The sequence below is a fragment of the Megalobrama amblycephala genome, linkage group LG22 (genome assembly GCF_018812025.1).
Source record: "Megalobrama amblycephala isolate DHTTF-2021 linkage group LG22, ASM1881202v1, whole genome shotgun sequence".
Classification (NCBI taxonomy): Eukaryota; Metazoa; Chordata; class Actinopteri; order Cypriniformes; family Xenocyprididae; genus Megalobrama; species Megalobrama amblycephala.
Genome location: NC_063065.1, coordinates 30,416,569 through 30,435,572, shown reverse-complemented (window position 1 = coordinate 30,435,572; position 19,004 = coordinate 30,416,569). Strand labels below are relative to the sequence as shown.

The 19,004-nt window shown below is 39.1% G+C and overlaps 1 protein-coding gene across 3 annotated transcripts in view; it reads right to left on the bottom strand.

The window, feature by feature from the left end:
• cdh19 (cadherin 19, type 2) overlaps nucleotides 1–18,377 on the bottom strand; it is a 36,151-nt gene extending 17,774 nt beyond the window's left edge. For all 3 annotated transcript variants that reach the window (XM_048174517.1, XM_048174518.1, XM_048174519.1), the window contains exons 1-5: nucleotides 18,227–18,377; nucleotides 5,904–6,241; nucleotides 5,262–5,556; nucleotides 3,825–3,944; nucleotides 711–878 (exon numbers count right to left, since the gene is read on the bottom strand). In XM_048174517.1, the coding sequence (XP_048030474.1) occupies nucleotides 711–878; nucleotides 3,825–3,944; nucleotides 5,262–5,556; nucleotides 5,904–6,110 (790 nt within the window). In that variant the 5' untranslated portion in view covers nucleotides 6,111–6,241; nucleotides 18,227–18,377. The remainder of the gene's footprint in view (nucleotides 1–710; nucleotides 879–3,824; nucleotides 3,945–5,261; nucleotides 5,557–5,903; nucleotides 6,242–18,226) is intronic.
• Between the last annotated feature and the right edge of the window lie 627 nt (nucleotides 18,378–19,004).

The window sequence follows — 19,004 nt, the reverse complement described above, 5'->3', positions numbered from 1 at the left end:
CCTTTTGTTTTTTATCAACCCTGCAAAAAATATGACCTATGGGAGTCTGCATTCTGCTTGCTGCTTAGTGCTTAATACACTAAAGGAGGCTGTATCGTACCAAATACCTCAGGGGGACTAAATGCTGCTAATTGTAATTAGCACAACTGTCTTTTCAAAATAAACGAAAAGAAACCTAGCATTGTGGATTTGCTTTTTACAGTAAAACTTTAGTTTAGTGTCCAATTCTTACTATTAACTAGTTGCTTATTAGCATACATATTACTAAGATTTTGTCTGTTTATTACTACTTATAAAACACATATACATGCCTTATTCTGCACTGTCTTATTCTACATCCCGCAATCCTATCCACTACCTAAACTTAACAACCTTAATAAGCAGTAATTAGGGGTTTATTGAGGCAGAAGTTTATAGTTAGTTAATAGTGAGAATTGGACCCTAAAACTAAAGTGTGACCATTTTTCCTATTGTACCAAAATCGTACCGAACCATTACCATAAAACCCTGAACCGTGTATTCAATAAAATTCCTATATATACAAATTTTTATATATAACAAAACCTAAAACCTTTCATAAAACTAGAATATATAATGTGATAAAGCCTTGCTTAATGTGTATAAAATGGTCTGTCTTTCCCAAAAGTTTAATATAATTCATCTGTTTGTTTGATGGACTGACGTATCATGGCCATCTTTTGGATTCTCACTTTGCTGGAAAGTGGGTCCGTTGTCATTGACATCCATTAGGCTAATGGTCACGGTGGTTGTGGCACTGTAGCCTCCATTGAGTCCCAGCATATCTTTCACCTGAACCACAACCAGATATATCTCCCTGGCTTCTCTGTCCATATCAGGCCATGACGTCACAATTATACCTGTGTTGGAGAGAAAGAAAAATAAACATTGAGCACAGACTGTCCTTGTTCAAGTGTGCTAAATATTATTTCTATAAGACATGTATGTTTGCACTATAGTGTTATCGGAGACACTGTGTTTTGTTTCTTTCCCACACATGGCAGAGAAATGACAATAAAAAAGCAATAACCACACCTGTGCCATTTTGCGTCGATTATGTATCGACGATAGCCAGAGATACTGACAAAAGCACCACATATTAACAATACTGGCCATTTCCAATTAATATAGGCATACTATATTCTTCTTATTATTATGCTTATTTGCATCATTAGGTTATTTTTATTAATAAATTAATATTGCAATAAATTTGCCCCACAATATTTTCACAGCGCATCACCGCATAACTGATGCACAATGAGGATAAAAAGATTAGGCTATTACTCCTAATTGAAAATGCTTTGAAAACATTTAGGTCTATTATACAAAGAATTATAGGCATATAATTCTATAATTCATATTATTAACAGTCTATGATATTTCTGAACACTGAAGTCATCAATGAAAATTAAGAGCAGCTTTCATTGCATTTCAAGCAAAAACTTTAAAAAACAACCTATTTAACCTGAAATACTTTTATTCTCTTTTTTTTTCACTATGTATGAGCCACAAGAGAAATGTTATGGGAATAAATTAAAGACACTTATATACTGTTATCAGCAAATGTTGAAGTAGATGCATCTCTTGTCTTCTCTGAGAGAATATGTGCCATTAGTGCAGGGTGATGAAAGCTCCATCAGTTTTTACTTTCACTTTTTGTAGTGAATTGACTGAGATTAAAGAGTTCTTCACCAGCATAACTCTTGCACGTAGTTTGCACACTGCTTATGTGATATCCATTGGCTCACCTTCATGGTTTAAAAGGTCAGTTCTTGTGTTTATTTATATGTGTTAGTGTGTTTGCTCTTGACACTCCTGAGTGTGCTCCTGTTTTATTCTCCGTGTTCAGTCTTTGTTTGTTATTTCTGCCTCACATGTTTTGGAATAACAACTACATACTGTTACAATTTAATCCTTGTTCCTGGGCTAGTAAATAAGACACTGCTTTAGCAGAATATTTTATTTATTATTATAACATATAGTTATAATAATAAATTCAGCAAGAGAACTAGGCCCCAATGATTGTGCCAAGCTGCAGTGTTGTCTTTTTATTCATCAAATACCTCTCTTTTTCATGAACACAACTTCCAGCAAGGACTAACTGGACCATATGAACAAATTGAATCAGGACACTATTTCAAATGGGTGAGAAATGCAAGTACTAAGCTCAGTCTTATATTTATCACCTGCCCAGTCTGCTACTGCACAGACCTTTAAAGAAACCTGAACAGCTGAATGCAGCACAATGCTTTGTTTGGAGAAAAGGGGGGCTTTGCACACCAACACCAAAACCTCTTCCCAAATATGAAGCACTTTAAGACTTTAAGCTTTAGAGAGGTTGGGTGATGCAACAAGATATTGACCCAAAAGCACACAAGTAAATAACACAAGTAAATCTGCGTAAGACAACTCAGAAATATTCATAAACTGAACAGATTTGTGGAGAAGGATGGTACATAATTAGTACATAATTGGTCAGAAGTCTTATAGGCAGCTAGAGGAAATGTTTGGTGGAGGCTCTGTTGCTAAAGGAGGATCAACAAGTTACTAAATTAGTGTTCACTTACTTTCTCCACCCTGAACTCTGAAAATAGGGGAAAGCCTTGATAATAGGGTAGCAGGATAAAAGGGGAAGAACAGAGACACAAGAAACTGACAGACAAGCACAAGAGAAAAAAAAACAAACAACATAAACAAGTATGCCATGACCCTCCCACAAAAGATTAAAAACCAAATGACCAGCCCGTAGTGTCAGGACTTTGAAACGGGTGTCCTATCAGAGTAACCACAGGTGTAGTTTATCATATGGACATGTATTTTCAATATTTTATTGTGACACAGTGTCTTCATTTTCATCACTGTACTTACAATTTTGTCTTTATTTTACATAAATGCCATTTAGTCTTAGGGTTAGGATACACTGTAAAAAATGGCTGTGAAATTAACGGTAAAGACTTACGGTGAAAAACAGTTAATTGGTTTACAAAAAGTTTCCATACTTCATACGGTGAATAACTGTAATAGATCAAACATTACATTTAATGTAATTTTATGGTAAAATACCATTAAATTTACAGTTTTTGGAAGTGAAAAATAACAATTCATTGTATAATTTACAGTAAAAAGCGTAAATTGACATTTTCTCCTTTGTTTTTTTCTAATCAGTTATTTACATTAGGATTTTATGTTACATCTTATGTTATTAAATTAATGTTTATTGCATTTTTTAAATTTCATGTGTGTTACATGTGTGTTACCATGATGGTGTTCAGTTTTTGTGTGAATGACACTGTGTGCACCTTCTATACATTAGTATTGTCCTTCTCAGCTTGTGGAAAAGCTGTTTATGATGAGCTTTGATTCAACATGTGACTCTCATCACCACTGTGTTTGGTGGATGTCAATGTATTACAAAGGTACAAAAGATTGGTACTTCAATAGGTTGGTAAATTAACATTATATCAGTTCATGAAATAAGTTTTTTTTTTTTTTTTTTTTACCATAAATTTTACAGTGTGTAAAATAAACAGTAATGAACCATAATTATTACAATATAAACCTTTAAATTACATGGTTTTGAACTGTAAACTAAGTGCTGTCCTGTAAAACCTAAAACGGTGCTACCATATTTTTAACGGTAAAGTTCTGGCAACCATAGCTGCCGTTTTTTATTGTAAATCTTATGGGATATTTTTTTACAGTGTATCTATTGCAGCGAAATTTTGTATCTAATTCAGTGAGATTCAGATCATTTTAAATGTGACTGTTTGAAGAACAAATGTAATTGCTGAGCAAGGGATCTGCACCTGTTTTGGGTTCCACTGAGAAGTAGGGCTCCCCCTGCAGGATTGAATAGATGAGTTTAGCATTGTTCCCAAACATAGGGTCATCTGCATCTGTAGCTGTCACCTGGATAACTGTAGTCCCTGTAGAGTAGAGAGAAGGGGGAATCAGTGAATGCAGTAGTTCATTCACACATAGTCATTGTGCTACTCTCATTGAATGTACCTCTCATTTATGAAAAGTCCTTTAATGAGTCTGGTCTTTATGTGTTTCATTGAGTTGGAGTGTAACTGTAATTTCTCCTAGTTGTCTTCTATCCTGTCTCTTCTTTGGTTAGAGAGTTAGACTTGTAACCCGAAGATCAAATCTTATTACCGGCAGGAAATGTAGGTGGGGGAGTGAATGAACAGCATTCTCTTCCACTCTCATAGTGGAAAATTAATGTTTTTTTGCCATTATTTTGAAATGAAATGTTCCACAAGAAACAAGAGTAGTAGTGATGTTGGGTGTTGGGGCCCAGATTGCTGTTCTAATTCATCTATAAAATTACTGAATAGGGGATCAGGTCTGGCCTTTGTAAGTGTTGGTCAATTTCTTCAAGTCAAGTTAACTCAACTCAACTCAACTCAAGTAACCTTTATTTCTATAGCGCTTTATACAATACAGGTTGTTTTAAAGCAGCTTTACAGTGATAAACAGGAAAATAATGATAAATGATGCAAATCGAATACAATAATGCTTTAAAACAGCTCTGAAAAGATAATAGTGTCATTGTCCAGCTGAAATCAGTTCAGTGTTGATCCAGTTCAGTTCAATAACTGTGTAAAGTTCATCTGGGGACAACAGAAACATCATCATCTGGGTCAGATTCAGTCCTCATCCAATATTGTCAGGGCATTCAAGTCAATAATATTGCTGAATATTTACTGTCCTCAAATAAGCAAACCAGAACGCAAGGTGGCAAGAACCCAAACCTATTGGTGACAGAAATGGAGAAAAACAAGAAACCTTGAGAGAACCCAGGCTCAGGCAGGTGGCCAGTTCTCCATTGGGCAGATGAACGAATATGACATGATTATGATTCAGGCTGCATCACAAGTCAGATTGAGGATTGATATTGAACACCCAATTCAGTAAACCATTTATGGAGCTATCTTTTGTTAACAGGGTATTGCCATTTTGGAATAGTAAGGACTCTCCCTAAACTGCTGTAACAGCTGTTGCAAAAACAGAATTTTCTAGAATGTCATTGTCTGGTCTTATTCATAGAGCAAATATCAACCAAGCTTTCATGAATATTTGGTTGTAACTTAATAATTTTTTGACTCTTTCATTATCAAACTGTGTATGAACAGAAACATTTTTAGCACTGATAAGTTAATTTATTAATTTAGACCATGCAAAATCTTTTAAGTTTTCTTAATTTGTCATGAACATCTGAAACGCAGTGGTTAACGCACCTGTTGGACACATTTCTGGGATGCTGGATACGTAAGGCTCATTGATAAATTCTGGAGCATTGTCATTGATGTCCTGGACTTTAATGATAAACTCAGATTCAGGTTCAACAGGCTGTTTCGATTTGCGGTTGATGGCCTGGGCTTGCAGTATGTAGAAGGGCTTCAGTTCGCGATCCAGAGGCTGTAATGAGCGAATGTCACCTGTGTACTCATCAATGATGAAGATCTCACCAGCTCCTTCACCTGACAGGATGTACTTGATAGTAAAGTCCCCTGTATCATAATCTGATTTCAGCTGAAGGAAAATAACAGGATGTAAAAGAGATTTTGTGAGTTATATCAACTATATAATCAATATATAATTATATTTCAAATATATAGAATATGTCAAATTTCCTGAGAGACATGAATTTCATGTCTGTCATTCATAAGAAGAAAAAAAAAAAAAACACCCCTGAAACTTCACATTGACTACACCCACAGAGTACATATTACATATTGCTATTGGAGACTATAATGTTTATATGCTCAAATGAGTGTTACAGTTTAATGTTGGTTTGGTTTCTTTTAAGCCATGTGACTTTTTCCCACATTTATTTAGTTTAGATGTGTGAAAGCCCTTTGTGAATTAATGTTTTATACCTGACCAATCTTCCTTGGTGTTGGATCTTCTTCTTCAACAAATATTTGGCTCCAAATCCAGCCTCGTCTCATTCTCAGATGGGACCCACGAGAGACTTTACTCAAACGGATCTCATGCTGTTTTCTTGAGATTATAAGGTCACCCCCAAGCCAGCCAGGCATGATGGAGATCATGAGAAGCACATGAAGAACAGAACAGTTGTCCATTGTTGAGAAGTTCTTTGAATCAGTGTTTCATTGAATGTTAGGGCTGGATGTCAGGGTGATGATGCCAAGGGAGGAGACGGACTCAAACAGGATATGAAGCAAAACTCCATTAGAAGGAAATGCTGTCTTTTCTGTTATTAAGAAATAGGAAAGAGATTCTTAAAGTGATTTATAGGGTTGAGGTGAAGGTGAATAACATTGTTCAAAAGACTGAAGTGTTGGAGTCTAGCTGAAGCACAAATAACCCATTAGAGTGAGAATGCTGGGTAATCACAAGGCTAGGTTTAATCTTCAAGTTGTTGTTTTTTCTCTCATTTTCTGAGGAATATATCTATCTATAATATATCTATCTATCTATTATACTCAGCCAAAATGTTTAATAAACAAAAATCCAAGGGGCAGATTTAAAAATATATAAATAAATACATTGATTTCAGCCATTTTACTAACTTAAGCTAGTCCTGAGGCCCGTTCTTCGTACGTCGCTTATTACATCCGAGATCAAATGACACATCCAAGATGATATCATCGTGCTAATCATGATCCGGCTAATTGGGTTCTTCGAACACACCTGTTGTGTATGATTAGTATCGCTGGATTGAGTTATCTGAGATAATTGCACATTCATGTGTTGGCTTAAAAGGGGATATGTATCGATAGTAGAAACATTGATCAGCAATGCAGCGATTGGCTGGAGTCAAGACGGCAACGTAATGACATCATAGAATGAGAAAAGACACCCGACGAAAAACTTGACGTATTTCTAGACATTTATAAGGAAACAGCCAAGCAAATAAATGACAGAAGAACGACATAAATGTTAGATAAATGAAATGTGCACTATTTTTTTTTTTTTTACATGATTACCCAATTATTTAGGCTATATTCACAATTTCTATTATTTGTACATTCAATTTTTTATTTCAATGTTGCAATTAGCAACTAATTTACCTTTGAAGCATATTTGACAGCATTAATTAAAGTTTCTTAAGGGTCAAGATCAAGTTATCTGCATCTCCTGCGCTTCATCAAGCCACTCCCATAATATATGTCGCGGTTCAAATGCACAAATGCATGTATGGCATAGACAACTGTACATCATGTGTGTAAAACTCCAATAAAAAATATTACGTAATTATTCCCTCACGAATGAATCTCTCACAGAGTAAAACTGTCCGTGTCTATATTATGACACTACACGGCATTATAGTATTATTTGCAAATTTATTTTTAAATCATTATTATTGTCCCTGGTTTACATTAGGGTACTCTTGTGGGAAAGTAGCAGAGGCTGGGACAGACTTTAAACATCACCTCCGCTTAAAAAGATGCAATCTAATCCTGTTTACATGAAATAAACCTGCTCCCGAGCAGGTTTGAGCTTACGGACCTGTTGCTATGACAGCAAGTCTAGGATGAGCTTCGAAGAACCAAACGATCCAAGATCATGCCAAATCGTCAACAATCAAATCCAGCTAACTGAGTTAGCGACGTACGAAGAACGGGCCCCTGGTCACTGAAGTATTTGTAGATAATATTTAGGTATGTGCAGTTAGGACGTGTCCGAATCCACTTTTTCTAGTTTAACGACGGGAATAAAATCTGGCACATATGGAGGCAGTGTATATCCCAAACAGTTCCAAACTGTGATGGGTCATCTATGAACGATTTATTCATTGTGCCTGTCACATAAATTATTAACAAAAGATTTGGGAAGTGAACTAATCATTTGTTCTTCTTAATTTATCTTTGACGGTATTATAAAGATTTCCTAATTTGGAAAATAATAATTAGTTAATTAATAAAAGATTGTGCATGCACATAGGAAATTTGGTTGTTTAAAATACAACATTTTAACTCTGTTGAAATTAACAAAATTAAAAATAAAAATGAGTTCATTTTGCTGAACAAGATTGAACAAGAGAGTCAGTAAAATGACCTGATGTTCCCATCACTGTTACTCAGAATTTTAGGGACAACAAATAGTTCATTGTACATGAATGAAGATGAAACTATTTTAAACACAGTTCATTCAGTATGTCCTAGAGTTTTCCATCTTGTGAAAGTCAGTTTTAACTAAGTTATGATATCAGAGATCAGGAATGCTTGTGTGTTGCTATTTTATTTTAATATGGTTTATAATTCAGTATATGCCAAACCTAAACTGGAACCATATATTGCAAAGCCATGAAACAATTATACCACAATATCAACTAAAATACATAATTGCCTAACCAGCCAATAATTTCTTGGGTCAAAATCCCAAGCTATTATATTTTACTTTATCTCTGTAATAAACCTCGTTGAAAGCCAAAACACGTCTGTCAAAGAAATTCTCCTACCACAGCTATTTGATTTAGTCACAGGGAATTCACTTTATTTCACATGTACACAAATATAATTCCTGACACAGGCACGGGTAGATACGGCAAATGGGGGCAATAAACAGAGCAACCCGCAATTCACCACCACACCTTACATACAGTGAATTTCACACTCAATTCATTAAATATTTAGCACTCCAACAGCACGCTTACACAGCACACCGTGAACACACAAAAGGCACGTTTCTTCATTCATTTAACCCCCAACTTCCCTCCCATACCCGTTGTCCGTCATACAACAAACAGTCCATGAATACATAAATAAATAAATGGATAAAAGTTAAAAGCACTTCCCTCTCCCCAGGTCAAGGAGACCCATCCATAAGGGGTAAAGCAGAGCACGGGCAACTCGTGTCGTCCGCCAAGGAGCGTCCCTTCGCTGTAAAGAGGCGGCGCTTAAGTCACAAGTCCATTCATAAAACAGTCAATCCGTTTTCGGCAGCAACTTCGTCCTTGTGCTGAGTTCATAAGCACCACGCAAAAATCCGTCCCCTCAGCCGTGTCAAAGTTGGGTGATGCGTGGCGCCAGCAATCAGTGTGCCGAGGCAAGTGACACTAAGTCAAATCCCCCCTCTACCTCCGCTCTCTAATATTAAAGACAGCTAGCTAACTATCTATCTTCATCTCCGGAGGGCCTATTGCCCCCGAGAGACAGCAAAACGTACCCCACTAGTCACCGCCTTAGGCCCCCTTCCTTCCCCACCACGCCACTTTTTAAAGTGTCCTTTGTGCGGTCCTCCACAGGTGCACCCCATCATAATAGTCACATGATTGTCCAATGACGACACAATGACGACACAGTACACTATTCCCCCTCTAATTCAGAAGAACTCGTCCTCGAGTCAAGATGATAATCCTTAGCCCAAACTGGCAATTTCCTTTGTCGTACAGGTCGAAGCATTTCTGCACTCTGCATTAAATCTGCTCCATTGTCCGCTGATTCAGATGCTAGCCCAGGGCTAAACTCCACAATTGACCCTGGCTTCTGAGTCGATGACACCGATGAACCATGTCGAAGAGGTCCATCCTTCTCTCCCAAGGGGCAAGACTGTCCCTCCATATGTCGTCTCTCACTTCCAACTGGAGGCACCGACTGAAGGACTGGCTGATCAACCGGCTGCTGCAGTGATGGTTGCTCAGACTCATCGCTTCCCCCCAGTCTCTCTGCAACAAATCGAGAAACATATGGTTTTAAACGGTTGTAATGAACAACTACAGCAGCGCCCCCTTCTGTTGACTGTAGTTGATACAATACATCCGACAGTCGCTCAATCACTTTGAAGGGACCTTTATAATTTCTCTGCAACTTAAAGCAAACTCCTTTTTTTCGAGCCTTATTTCGAACCCAGACTAATTCCCCCACTGAATAATATTGCACCTGGGCCCGAAAATCAAAATGCTTTTTCTGCTGCGAAGAAGCCTGTAACTGATGTTGCTGTACTGCCCCCACCACAGTAGACAAAGTCTCGGCCATGCGTTGCACATAATCATTTGGAGATTCAAAAGCCTCTTCCAAATTCGCATTCAACATAACATCCACTGGTAATACCATCTCCCTACCAAACACCACCTTATAGGGGGTAAAACCAGTAGTTGCATGGACACTGCTACGATATGCCATCATCACATAAGGTAACAATGAATCCCAATTCTGTTGGTTCTTATCCACAAAAAGTGACAGCATAGAAAGCAAAGTCCTATTAAAACGCTCAATGAGCCCATCTGACTGAGGATTATAGGGGGAAGTACGCGTTTTATTAATCTCCAATAACCGACATAATTCCTGAAAAAGAACTGATTCAAAATTTCTGCCCTGATCGGAATGGAGACTCCGAGGGACACCATAACGGCACACCCACTGCTCCACTAAAACTTTGGCAACTGATCGTGCTTCTTGATTAGGCAAAGCAAAAGCTTCCGTCCACTTAGAAAAATAATCTCCCACAACCAAAATATAATGATTTTTATCAATTGTTTCTGGAAGTGGACCCAAAATATCCAAAGCAACACGCTCATAAGGGCGAGAAATAGCAGAAGGGCACAATGGGGCCTGGGGGTTGCGAGTTGGAAGCTTTCGTGAGGCGCAGTCCGAACACTCCCGACACCACCTCCTCACATCCGCAAACCACCCCGGCCAATAAAAACGATCTTTAACTTTACCTTGAAGTTTTTGCACCCCTAGGTGGCCACCAGTAACGGCATTATGCAACATTGTCAGAACTTTTGGAACCAAACACTTTGGGAGTACGACCTGCACTTTATTGGCTGCATCAGAATTACGTGGAGGGACACGCACCAATAACTGGTCACGTATCTGAAGCTGATCCCACACTACTGCAAATTTTCGCAACCCTGGGTAACTTTCTATCTCCCCACGCTCCTCTGATGGCTTAATTAGCAAGTGAAGCAGCTGACCCAACTCACTATCCTCCCTCTGCAAATTAACCAAGTCATCTTCTAACGTTTCTCTAAACAGTGGCTTCTCACTCGAGTTAACCACTTGCACTACCCTTACAGGGCAAGTTTCTTCACTAGCCTCACCCCCAACCCCCTTAGGCACCTGATCCAAAACTGAATTCAGGCCTGGCAGTCTTGATAGAGCATCAGCGTTAGCATGTTGCTTACCTGACCTATGCACAATCCTGTATTGAAAGCTTGCTAGCTGTTCTAGCCAACGAGCCAGCTGTCCTTCAATTCCTTGAAAGTTATGCAACCACCGCAGGGAATTATGATCAGTACGAAGCACAAACTCTGCCCCTAGAAGGTAATGCTTGAAATGTTTGGTAAATGTCACCATACTCAGTAATTCCTTTTTGGTGGTTGCATACTTACGTTCTTGTTTAGTCAAAGACCGGCTGGCATAAGCCACAACACGTTCCATCCCTCCCTCCACCTGGGACAATACAGCACCTATCCCAACATCGGAAGCGTCAGTGTCCAAAATGAATTGTCTCAAGGGGTCTGGATATGCCAATACTGGAGCTGAAACAAGACATGACTTGAGTGTTAAAAATGCTCTTTGACACTCCTCTCCCCACTGAAATTTTCTCCCCTTTTCCGTCAGTTGATGCAGAGGCCTAGCAATCTCAGCAAAGCCCTTTATAAAGCGACGATAATAAGACGCCAACCCTAGAAAACTACGCACTTCCGTCTGGTTCCTAGGCACCGGCCACCCCCTCACTGCCTCAACCTTCGAAGGATCAGCCTTGACGCCTTCTGCTGAAATTATATGCCCCAGGTAAGATACCTGTTTCGCAAATAAATTACATTTAGAGGGTTTCACCTTCAAATTGGCTCCATACAAGTTCCTAAAAACTTGCTCCAAGCGTCCTAGGTGTTCCTGAAATGTCTTTCCAAAAACAATTATATCATCCAGATATACTAAACACGTAGTCCACTGAAGATCTGCTAAAATCAAATCCATCAACCTTTGAAAGGTAGATGGAGAGTTACACAGACCATAACTTAAAACATTAAATTCAAAAAGACCTTGACGTGTAATAAAAGCAGTCTTGGGTTTATCTTTGGGGTCAACCTCAACCTGCCAGTAGCCACTGGCTAGATCAAGAGTTGAGAACCAACAAGCATTTGCCAAACTATCCAGCGCATCATCTATCCTGGGAAGCGGGTAAGCATCTTTCTGTGTAACCTCATTTAGCTTCCTATAATCAATACAGAAACGTAAACTGCCATCCTTTTTCCTAACTGGTACCACTGGAGCTGCCCAGGGACTACAAGAAGGCTGAATGATACCATTATCCAACATTTGCTTTATCTGATCAGTTACTTCTTGGTGCAAGTGCAGCGGGACACGACGGGGGGCCATTTTAATAGGTTTAGCTGCTCCTGTATCAATTTGGTGACGAACAAGATGCGTCCTACCCAAATCGGTATCACCCGTACTAAAAAGTTGGGTATATTGCTCTAATACTTGGCGAATGGAATGCATTTGTTCTAAATTAAGACCCCTAGAATCTAACCCAAAATGGGATATCAAGGCATCAGCTGACCACCGAGTCATAACATCACACTTCTGATCCACTTCTTCTGCCCCTTCTCCTACCTCTATATTGGTAGACAAAACACCAATTTTCATTCCGTCACGCAAAGTATGGGCCTCCTTAGTTACATTAATAACGCGGACTGGCATAACACCAGCGGTTACTGCACACACCACCCGCGCCACCAACACATCACAATGGCGAGACAGAGAAGAACCAGGTTCCAACATACCTATTATCTTTCCTGGTGGCGCTCCCTCAACTGACCCCAAGATTATCACTTCACTGCGTGGAGGTATCCTGGTATCTCCATGAACTACAACAGGCATAGAAGAAACTGGAACATCAGTTTGCAAATATACTGAAATTTTTTTTCCCATCAGATAACAGCATAATTCCTTCAAATCCAACTTTACGCCAAATTTAACTAAAAAATCACTCCCCAATAACACATCACCGGGGCTTATATCTGCTACTACAAAGTCAAGAACTACAGTCAAAGATTCAAATTGACAAGTAGTTTTCCATTGACCTATAGCTTCCATTCTGCCTCCATTCGCTACTAGCAAACTACCATTATACTCCACTAAATCACTACCCCCACCTGTTGCTTCCAACCAAAACTGCTTAGGTACAATTGACACTTGTGCTCCTGTATCGACCAATAAGCGGGTCTCCACTCCCCCAACTTTACCGAGCATATAAACTCCAGCCATTTCTGGCTGGGACTGACACGCTTCCCCAGGTATAGACACAATGGAAAGAGGGGCGGACTCCCGGTCTACCGAGCCCGCCCCCTCCCGTTTCCCGAAACATATGGACAGTCTTTCTTAAAATGACGAGTACACCCACACTCCCAACAAGCTTCAATCCTATCTCGATTTTGTGAGTCTATTCGTGAACTATCCGATTTCAAATTCTTTGGATCGCGTCTATTTATGACATAATCAAATTGAGGACTCAAGGACGACGAATTCATTGTCACCTGATCTTGTAACATTTTAACAGTACTCTGTAAAGCTTTTACTTCTTGCCGAAGCCCTTCCACCATACCCACTAAAGCTTGGATTTGTCCATCTCTAGCTGGCCCCACATTTTCATTTACTACACCACAAACTTTAGCATTTGGGAGAGCTGTATTTCTTTCCAAATTTCTAATCAATTCAAGTTCAGATGCCAGGTTAATCGCCCCTTCCAAAGTAGCTGGTTTGACGCTGCGCAAGTGAATACGCGTATCGGCACAGCCTATATGGGCAATAAAATGGTCTCGAGCCAAAAGATCTCTCGTAGCACCATCTACTGACGGATATGCTTTTGAAATTAAACGCCTTAAAGCGTTTCCAAACTCACGCACGGTCTCATTTGGCTGCCTCTTACGGGATGAAAAGCTCACCCGATTCCAATCAGTACTTTCACAGGGCTCGAAACATTTACCCATTGCCGCCTTCAGTTGACTAAAATTTTGCCGAGCTTCATCGGGTAAACCACAATAAACATCCCGCGCACGACCTGACAACAATAAAGACATAAATTTTAATTTCAATACATCGTCCCAACCATTAATCCCCGCAGCCATTTCAAACTGATCTGCCCAATCAGACCACTCACGCCCCGTTCCAGTGAATGTTTCAGGCATAAAAACAGGACGAGGCGCAGGATTTAACTGCCCAAAAGCTTCAGCACCTGAAACAAGTACGGCATCGGCCCCGCTTGCCCCCCCAGACCTTGGCTCTGACATTTTGACAAACTGTAGGCTATCAAATATTTCAACGAGATCTATATGAATCACAGCAATTCGCTATGATCCCACCGCTGCCACCAGTGTAATAAACCTCGTTGAAAGCCAAAACACGTCTGTCAAAGAAATTCTCCTACCACAGCTATTTGATTTAGTCACAGGGAATTCACTTTATTTCACATGTACACAAATATAATTCCTGACACAGGCACGGGTAGATACGGCAAATGGGGGCAATAAACAGAGCAACCCGCAATTCACCACCACACCTTACATACAGTGAATTTCACACTCAATTCATTAAATATTTAGCACTCCAACAGCACGCTTACACAGCACACCGTGAACACACAAAAGGCACGTTTCTTCATTCATTTAACCCCCAACTTCCCTCCCATACCCGTTGTCCGTCATACAACAAACAGTCCATGAATACATAAATAAATAAATGGATAAAAGTTAAAAGCACTTCCCTCTCCCCAGGTCAAGGAGACCCATCCATAAGGGGTAAAGCAGAGCACGGGCAACTCGTGTCGTCCGCCAAGGAGCGTCCCTTCGCTGTAAAGAGGCGGCGCTTAAGTCACAAGTCCATTCATAAAACAGTCAATCCGTTTTCGGCAGCAACTTCGTCCTTGTGCTGAGTTCATAAGCACCACGCAAAAATCCGTCCCCTCAGCCGTGTCAAAGTTGGGTGATGCGTGGCGCCAGCAATCAGTGTGCCGAGGCAAGTGACACTAAGTCAAATCCCCCCTCTACCTCCGCTCTCTAATATTAAAGACAGCTAGCTAACTATCTATCTTCATCTCCGGAGGGCCTATTGCCCCCGAGAGACAGCAAAACGTACCCCACTAGTCACCGCCTTAGGCCCCCTTCCTTCCCCACCACGCCACTTTTTAAAGTGTCCTTTGTGCGGTCCTCCACAGGTGCACCCCATCATAATAGTCACATGATTGTCCAATGACGACACAATGACGACACAGTACATCTCTATGGACCCTATTTTAACGATCTAAGCGCATGGTCTAAATCGCACGATGCAAGTGCAGTTAGGACGTGTCCGAATCCACTTTTGCTAGTTTAACGACGGGAAAAATGGTTGGTGCGCCCAACGCATGGTCTAAAAGGGTTGTCCCTATTCTCTTAATGAGTAATGGGTGTGTTTTGGGCATAATCTGCAATAAACCAATCAGAGTCTCATCTCCCATTCCCGTTAAAAGCCAGTTGTGTGCGCGCCATGGCAGATTCGCTATTTACAAGGTGGAATTTGCAAGCAGAAAAACTGAACACTTCTCTAGCAAGGAAACGGATCTGCTCGTGCGCAAGGTTAAAGCATGTAAGCAGACCTTGTACAGGACAAGCCAGATTCCACCAAAGCATTTTTATCTTTATGCACACAATAATAATCTTCTACATTGCTATTTAAACAATGTGGCGCTGAAACTAGCAAAAAACATTTACGTCACACCTGGCATCCGATTGCGCTGGGTGTATGATAGGGCCCTATGTGTTAGAATGATTAAAAAAAACAGCTGGATCTAGGCGCAGCAGTATTTCTTTAATAGCAAAATCAAAATAACAACAATACTCAGGCTTCTAAGAAATCCCAAAAATCGCAAACAAAACAATCACAACACATTGACAATTATGGACCAAGAACAACTGAAAATGAGAGCTATAAATACACATGGAAACACTAGGAACTAAACGAGATAATTAACAAGACACAGGTTTAACACATGAGGCCAAATCAAAAAACATGGCAACTAATGAACAGGGACAAATGAAACATGAACTAAGGGTACTTTTATCTTACAAAGATTGTTCTAAAAATGGAAAAGTTTTTCCTTTGTACAGATGACAACGTTGTCAAAATGATCCCCCTTCACACGGATCCGCGATAACGATTAAAAAGTAGTTGGCGATATGAATTTAAAGAAACGGAAACTTAAAGAAACATTACACACCTATAGACTGAACACACAATATGCATGCACATGATGTCACTGTTTTCACAAATGTGCATTTTTGTTGTTTACACTGAGACAATAATGGTATCATTTCAAAAACTTGCACATTGAAACCCGTTTTCAAAAGTTTGCAGTTTCAGGCCACCAAAACTCTGTCGTTGTGTAAATGAACGTCTAAAACGCATAAAAAGATTTCCGTTTTTAGTTGAAAATAGTGTCGTGTAAACGGCCCCTGACGCCGGTTTCACATTGCAAGCGTGAGCGGCACGTGAGCAGTGCATGAGCACAACTACAGCACGAAATGCGTGAGTATTCATACTGGAAGCCTTTGTACAGTGTCACAGCAGTGGCTCCAAGCTACATAAAGTGAGCATTTCTTTACAAGGACAGCTATAAATTTGTTTTTATAAGTTGGTCATTTATAAACTTGATAGTCTTGAAAGTTTGTTAACATGGGGAGGCGTACAACATTCTCATGTAAACGTAAATAACAAAAAAACGAACAATCAAGAAGCCTTGTGTCACGTTGCTACACATGAATGAGGTACGCTTTGTGTTTACATCATCTGCTGCATGTTTGTACATGTTTACAAGACAGCAAACTTGGCGAAAAAAGAATCGTGTTTGATTTGGGTATTGCTCTGTAATAACTAAAAAAAAAATGTTTATATATCATATTTTCTGGCTAGTTTTTTTTTTTTTTTTTTTTTTATAATGCACCACACTTTCACCCAAACTGAATAATTAAAAACAAGTTAAATGAGTAAATGTTTTGATTCTTAATTTTTTTTTTTCTGACATAGGCTACTCAAACTCTTGTTTAAACACACTAGACAAACTTATTCTGTGCATTTTGAGCACTTTTTGTGTGAAATCATATTTATTTTGTCCATCAAAAGTGTACTTTCACTTTAATTGAGTGTTAACAGCGCAGCAAAAATAGACCCAGCGCCGAAACGATCGCGGCACTGCTGCTTCTGCTCTGGTCCTGCTATGTGCTCTGTGTACGGTGTGAATGCTCTAATCTGATAACATGAGCACTGGAAAAAAAATATGCACTGCTTACGCTCTGCTGACGCGTGCGGTGTGAAATCGGCCTGACACAAGAAACTGATCAGAAAAATCAAACTCAAACAAAAACTCAGATCAGACGTGACACTGTGGCAATGAATGTATAACTTTAAGGAATTGTGGTTCTTTTTGTTGTATTTTGAGTGGCGTCTTTGGTTAAACCTAATCATGCACTATCCAATAATGTAATAATGCAACATTTTATATATATATTTAACATGAACTAACCTTAAATGTAGCTGAGAATGACAAATTTAATGTTTCAAGGTATTCACAAACACCAAATTCACATATGTGAAAGGGTGTGTTTAACATAGAGTATGTTTTTGTGTTTAGTACTTTAAATGTGTATTTATTACTGGAAAACTTTTTGTGGTAAATCTTTTTTGAAAAGACTGCGAAGACATGACTGAAAATTGTCAAACTTTGTCCCATCATACAGTCAAATCTTTAGTACACTTTAATTGGTCATTAGGGGAATCATGTTGTGATGCTATTGTTTACCGTCATGCATGATGGGTAATGACACGCTGTGTTCAAGTGTATCTATGAAAAAACTAAACATAACATAAAAAGACATTACGTATGTGAAAAAACATCCGACATTACGGATGTTTTTTTGTTAAAGGTAATAGAAGCAAAAGTTAAAATGTTGTGCATACGTATGCTATAACTAACGAATGGAATCATTGTTTTTTTAAGCTTGGTCTAACTCTGTTTAGAGAATTTTTATTTACTTGACTATCACTGACAAGCTAACGTTTTTTTTAAAAAAATCTGTTATTGAGGTTAGAGTCATATGGACAATTCAGATGTTTATTAGTATGTAATGGTGATGTTTTGGTGCAAAGTATAGACATAAGCAAAATAGTATTTTATGTTTTGGATACTATTTGTAAAGTTCTTCCAAATGTTCATGAAAAATGATCAAATTTAGTAAGTTAAAACAGCTCACCTGTGTGTCTGAACAATAACAGCATTTCCTTCAAAATCACCATCAAGCTTTCCTCAGTAGTTCATTAACAAAATTTTAATCTGTTAACTGATCACAGACGGCAGTGCTAATGCTCACAGCTCTCAAAATGGTTCGTCCCTTCAATGACCACCTCCTATTTCTCCCCCATTTGTCTTTTCCCTCATACATTCTGGAGGAGAGCAAACAGTGCTTGTATTGTCTGAACACAGTGACACACACACATCATTCTTCTTCAAGCAAACAGCCTAGACCAGTGGCTACAAATCTCAAACCTCCGATTCCAACAATAAAGCATTTATAAGCTTTATCTCGCTGCAGGCCTGCACTACATTTATCTGAGTGCCAACTGTTCCCTAGACTGATAGGAAGAATGTTTCTGACATTTAAAGGCCCCATGAGCCCCTTCTTTCTTATTGACACACAGGCATTATGACGCCACCTTCAAAATCATGAACAAATTTTGAAATGAAGCAGAGTGCTGGCAAACACAACAGTCCACAAAATGGATTAAAAGTGCTTGGTAAAAAGTGATATCAGTTCTGTTTAAAATGTCATATTAAGTAGAGATATGACTGTTTGAGGGGCCTTAGGTGAGACCTTGAAAATGGGGGAAAAAACTGTCATAAAGTTGAAATAATATAACCACTGATATGATAAGAATTAGTTAAGGGCAGAAATGTTTACAAGTCTTTCATCTGAAGTCCGAGTCAAGTCCAAGTCAAGTCCGAAGTCTTTTTATCTCTCTCTCTCTCATGGG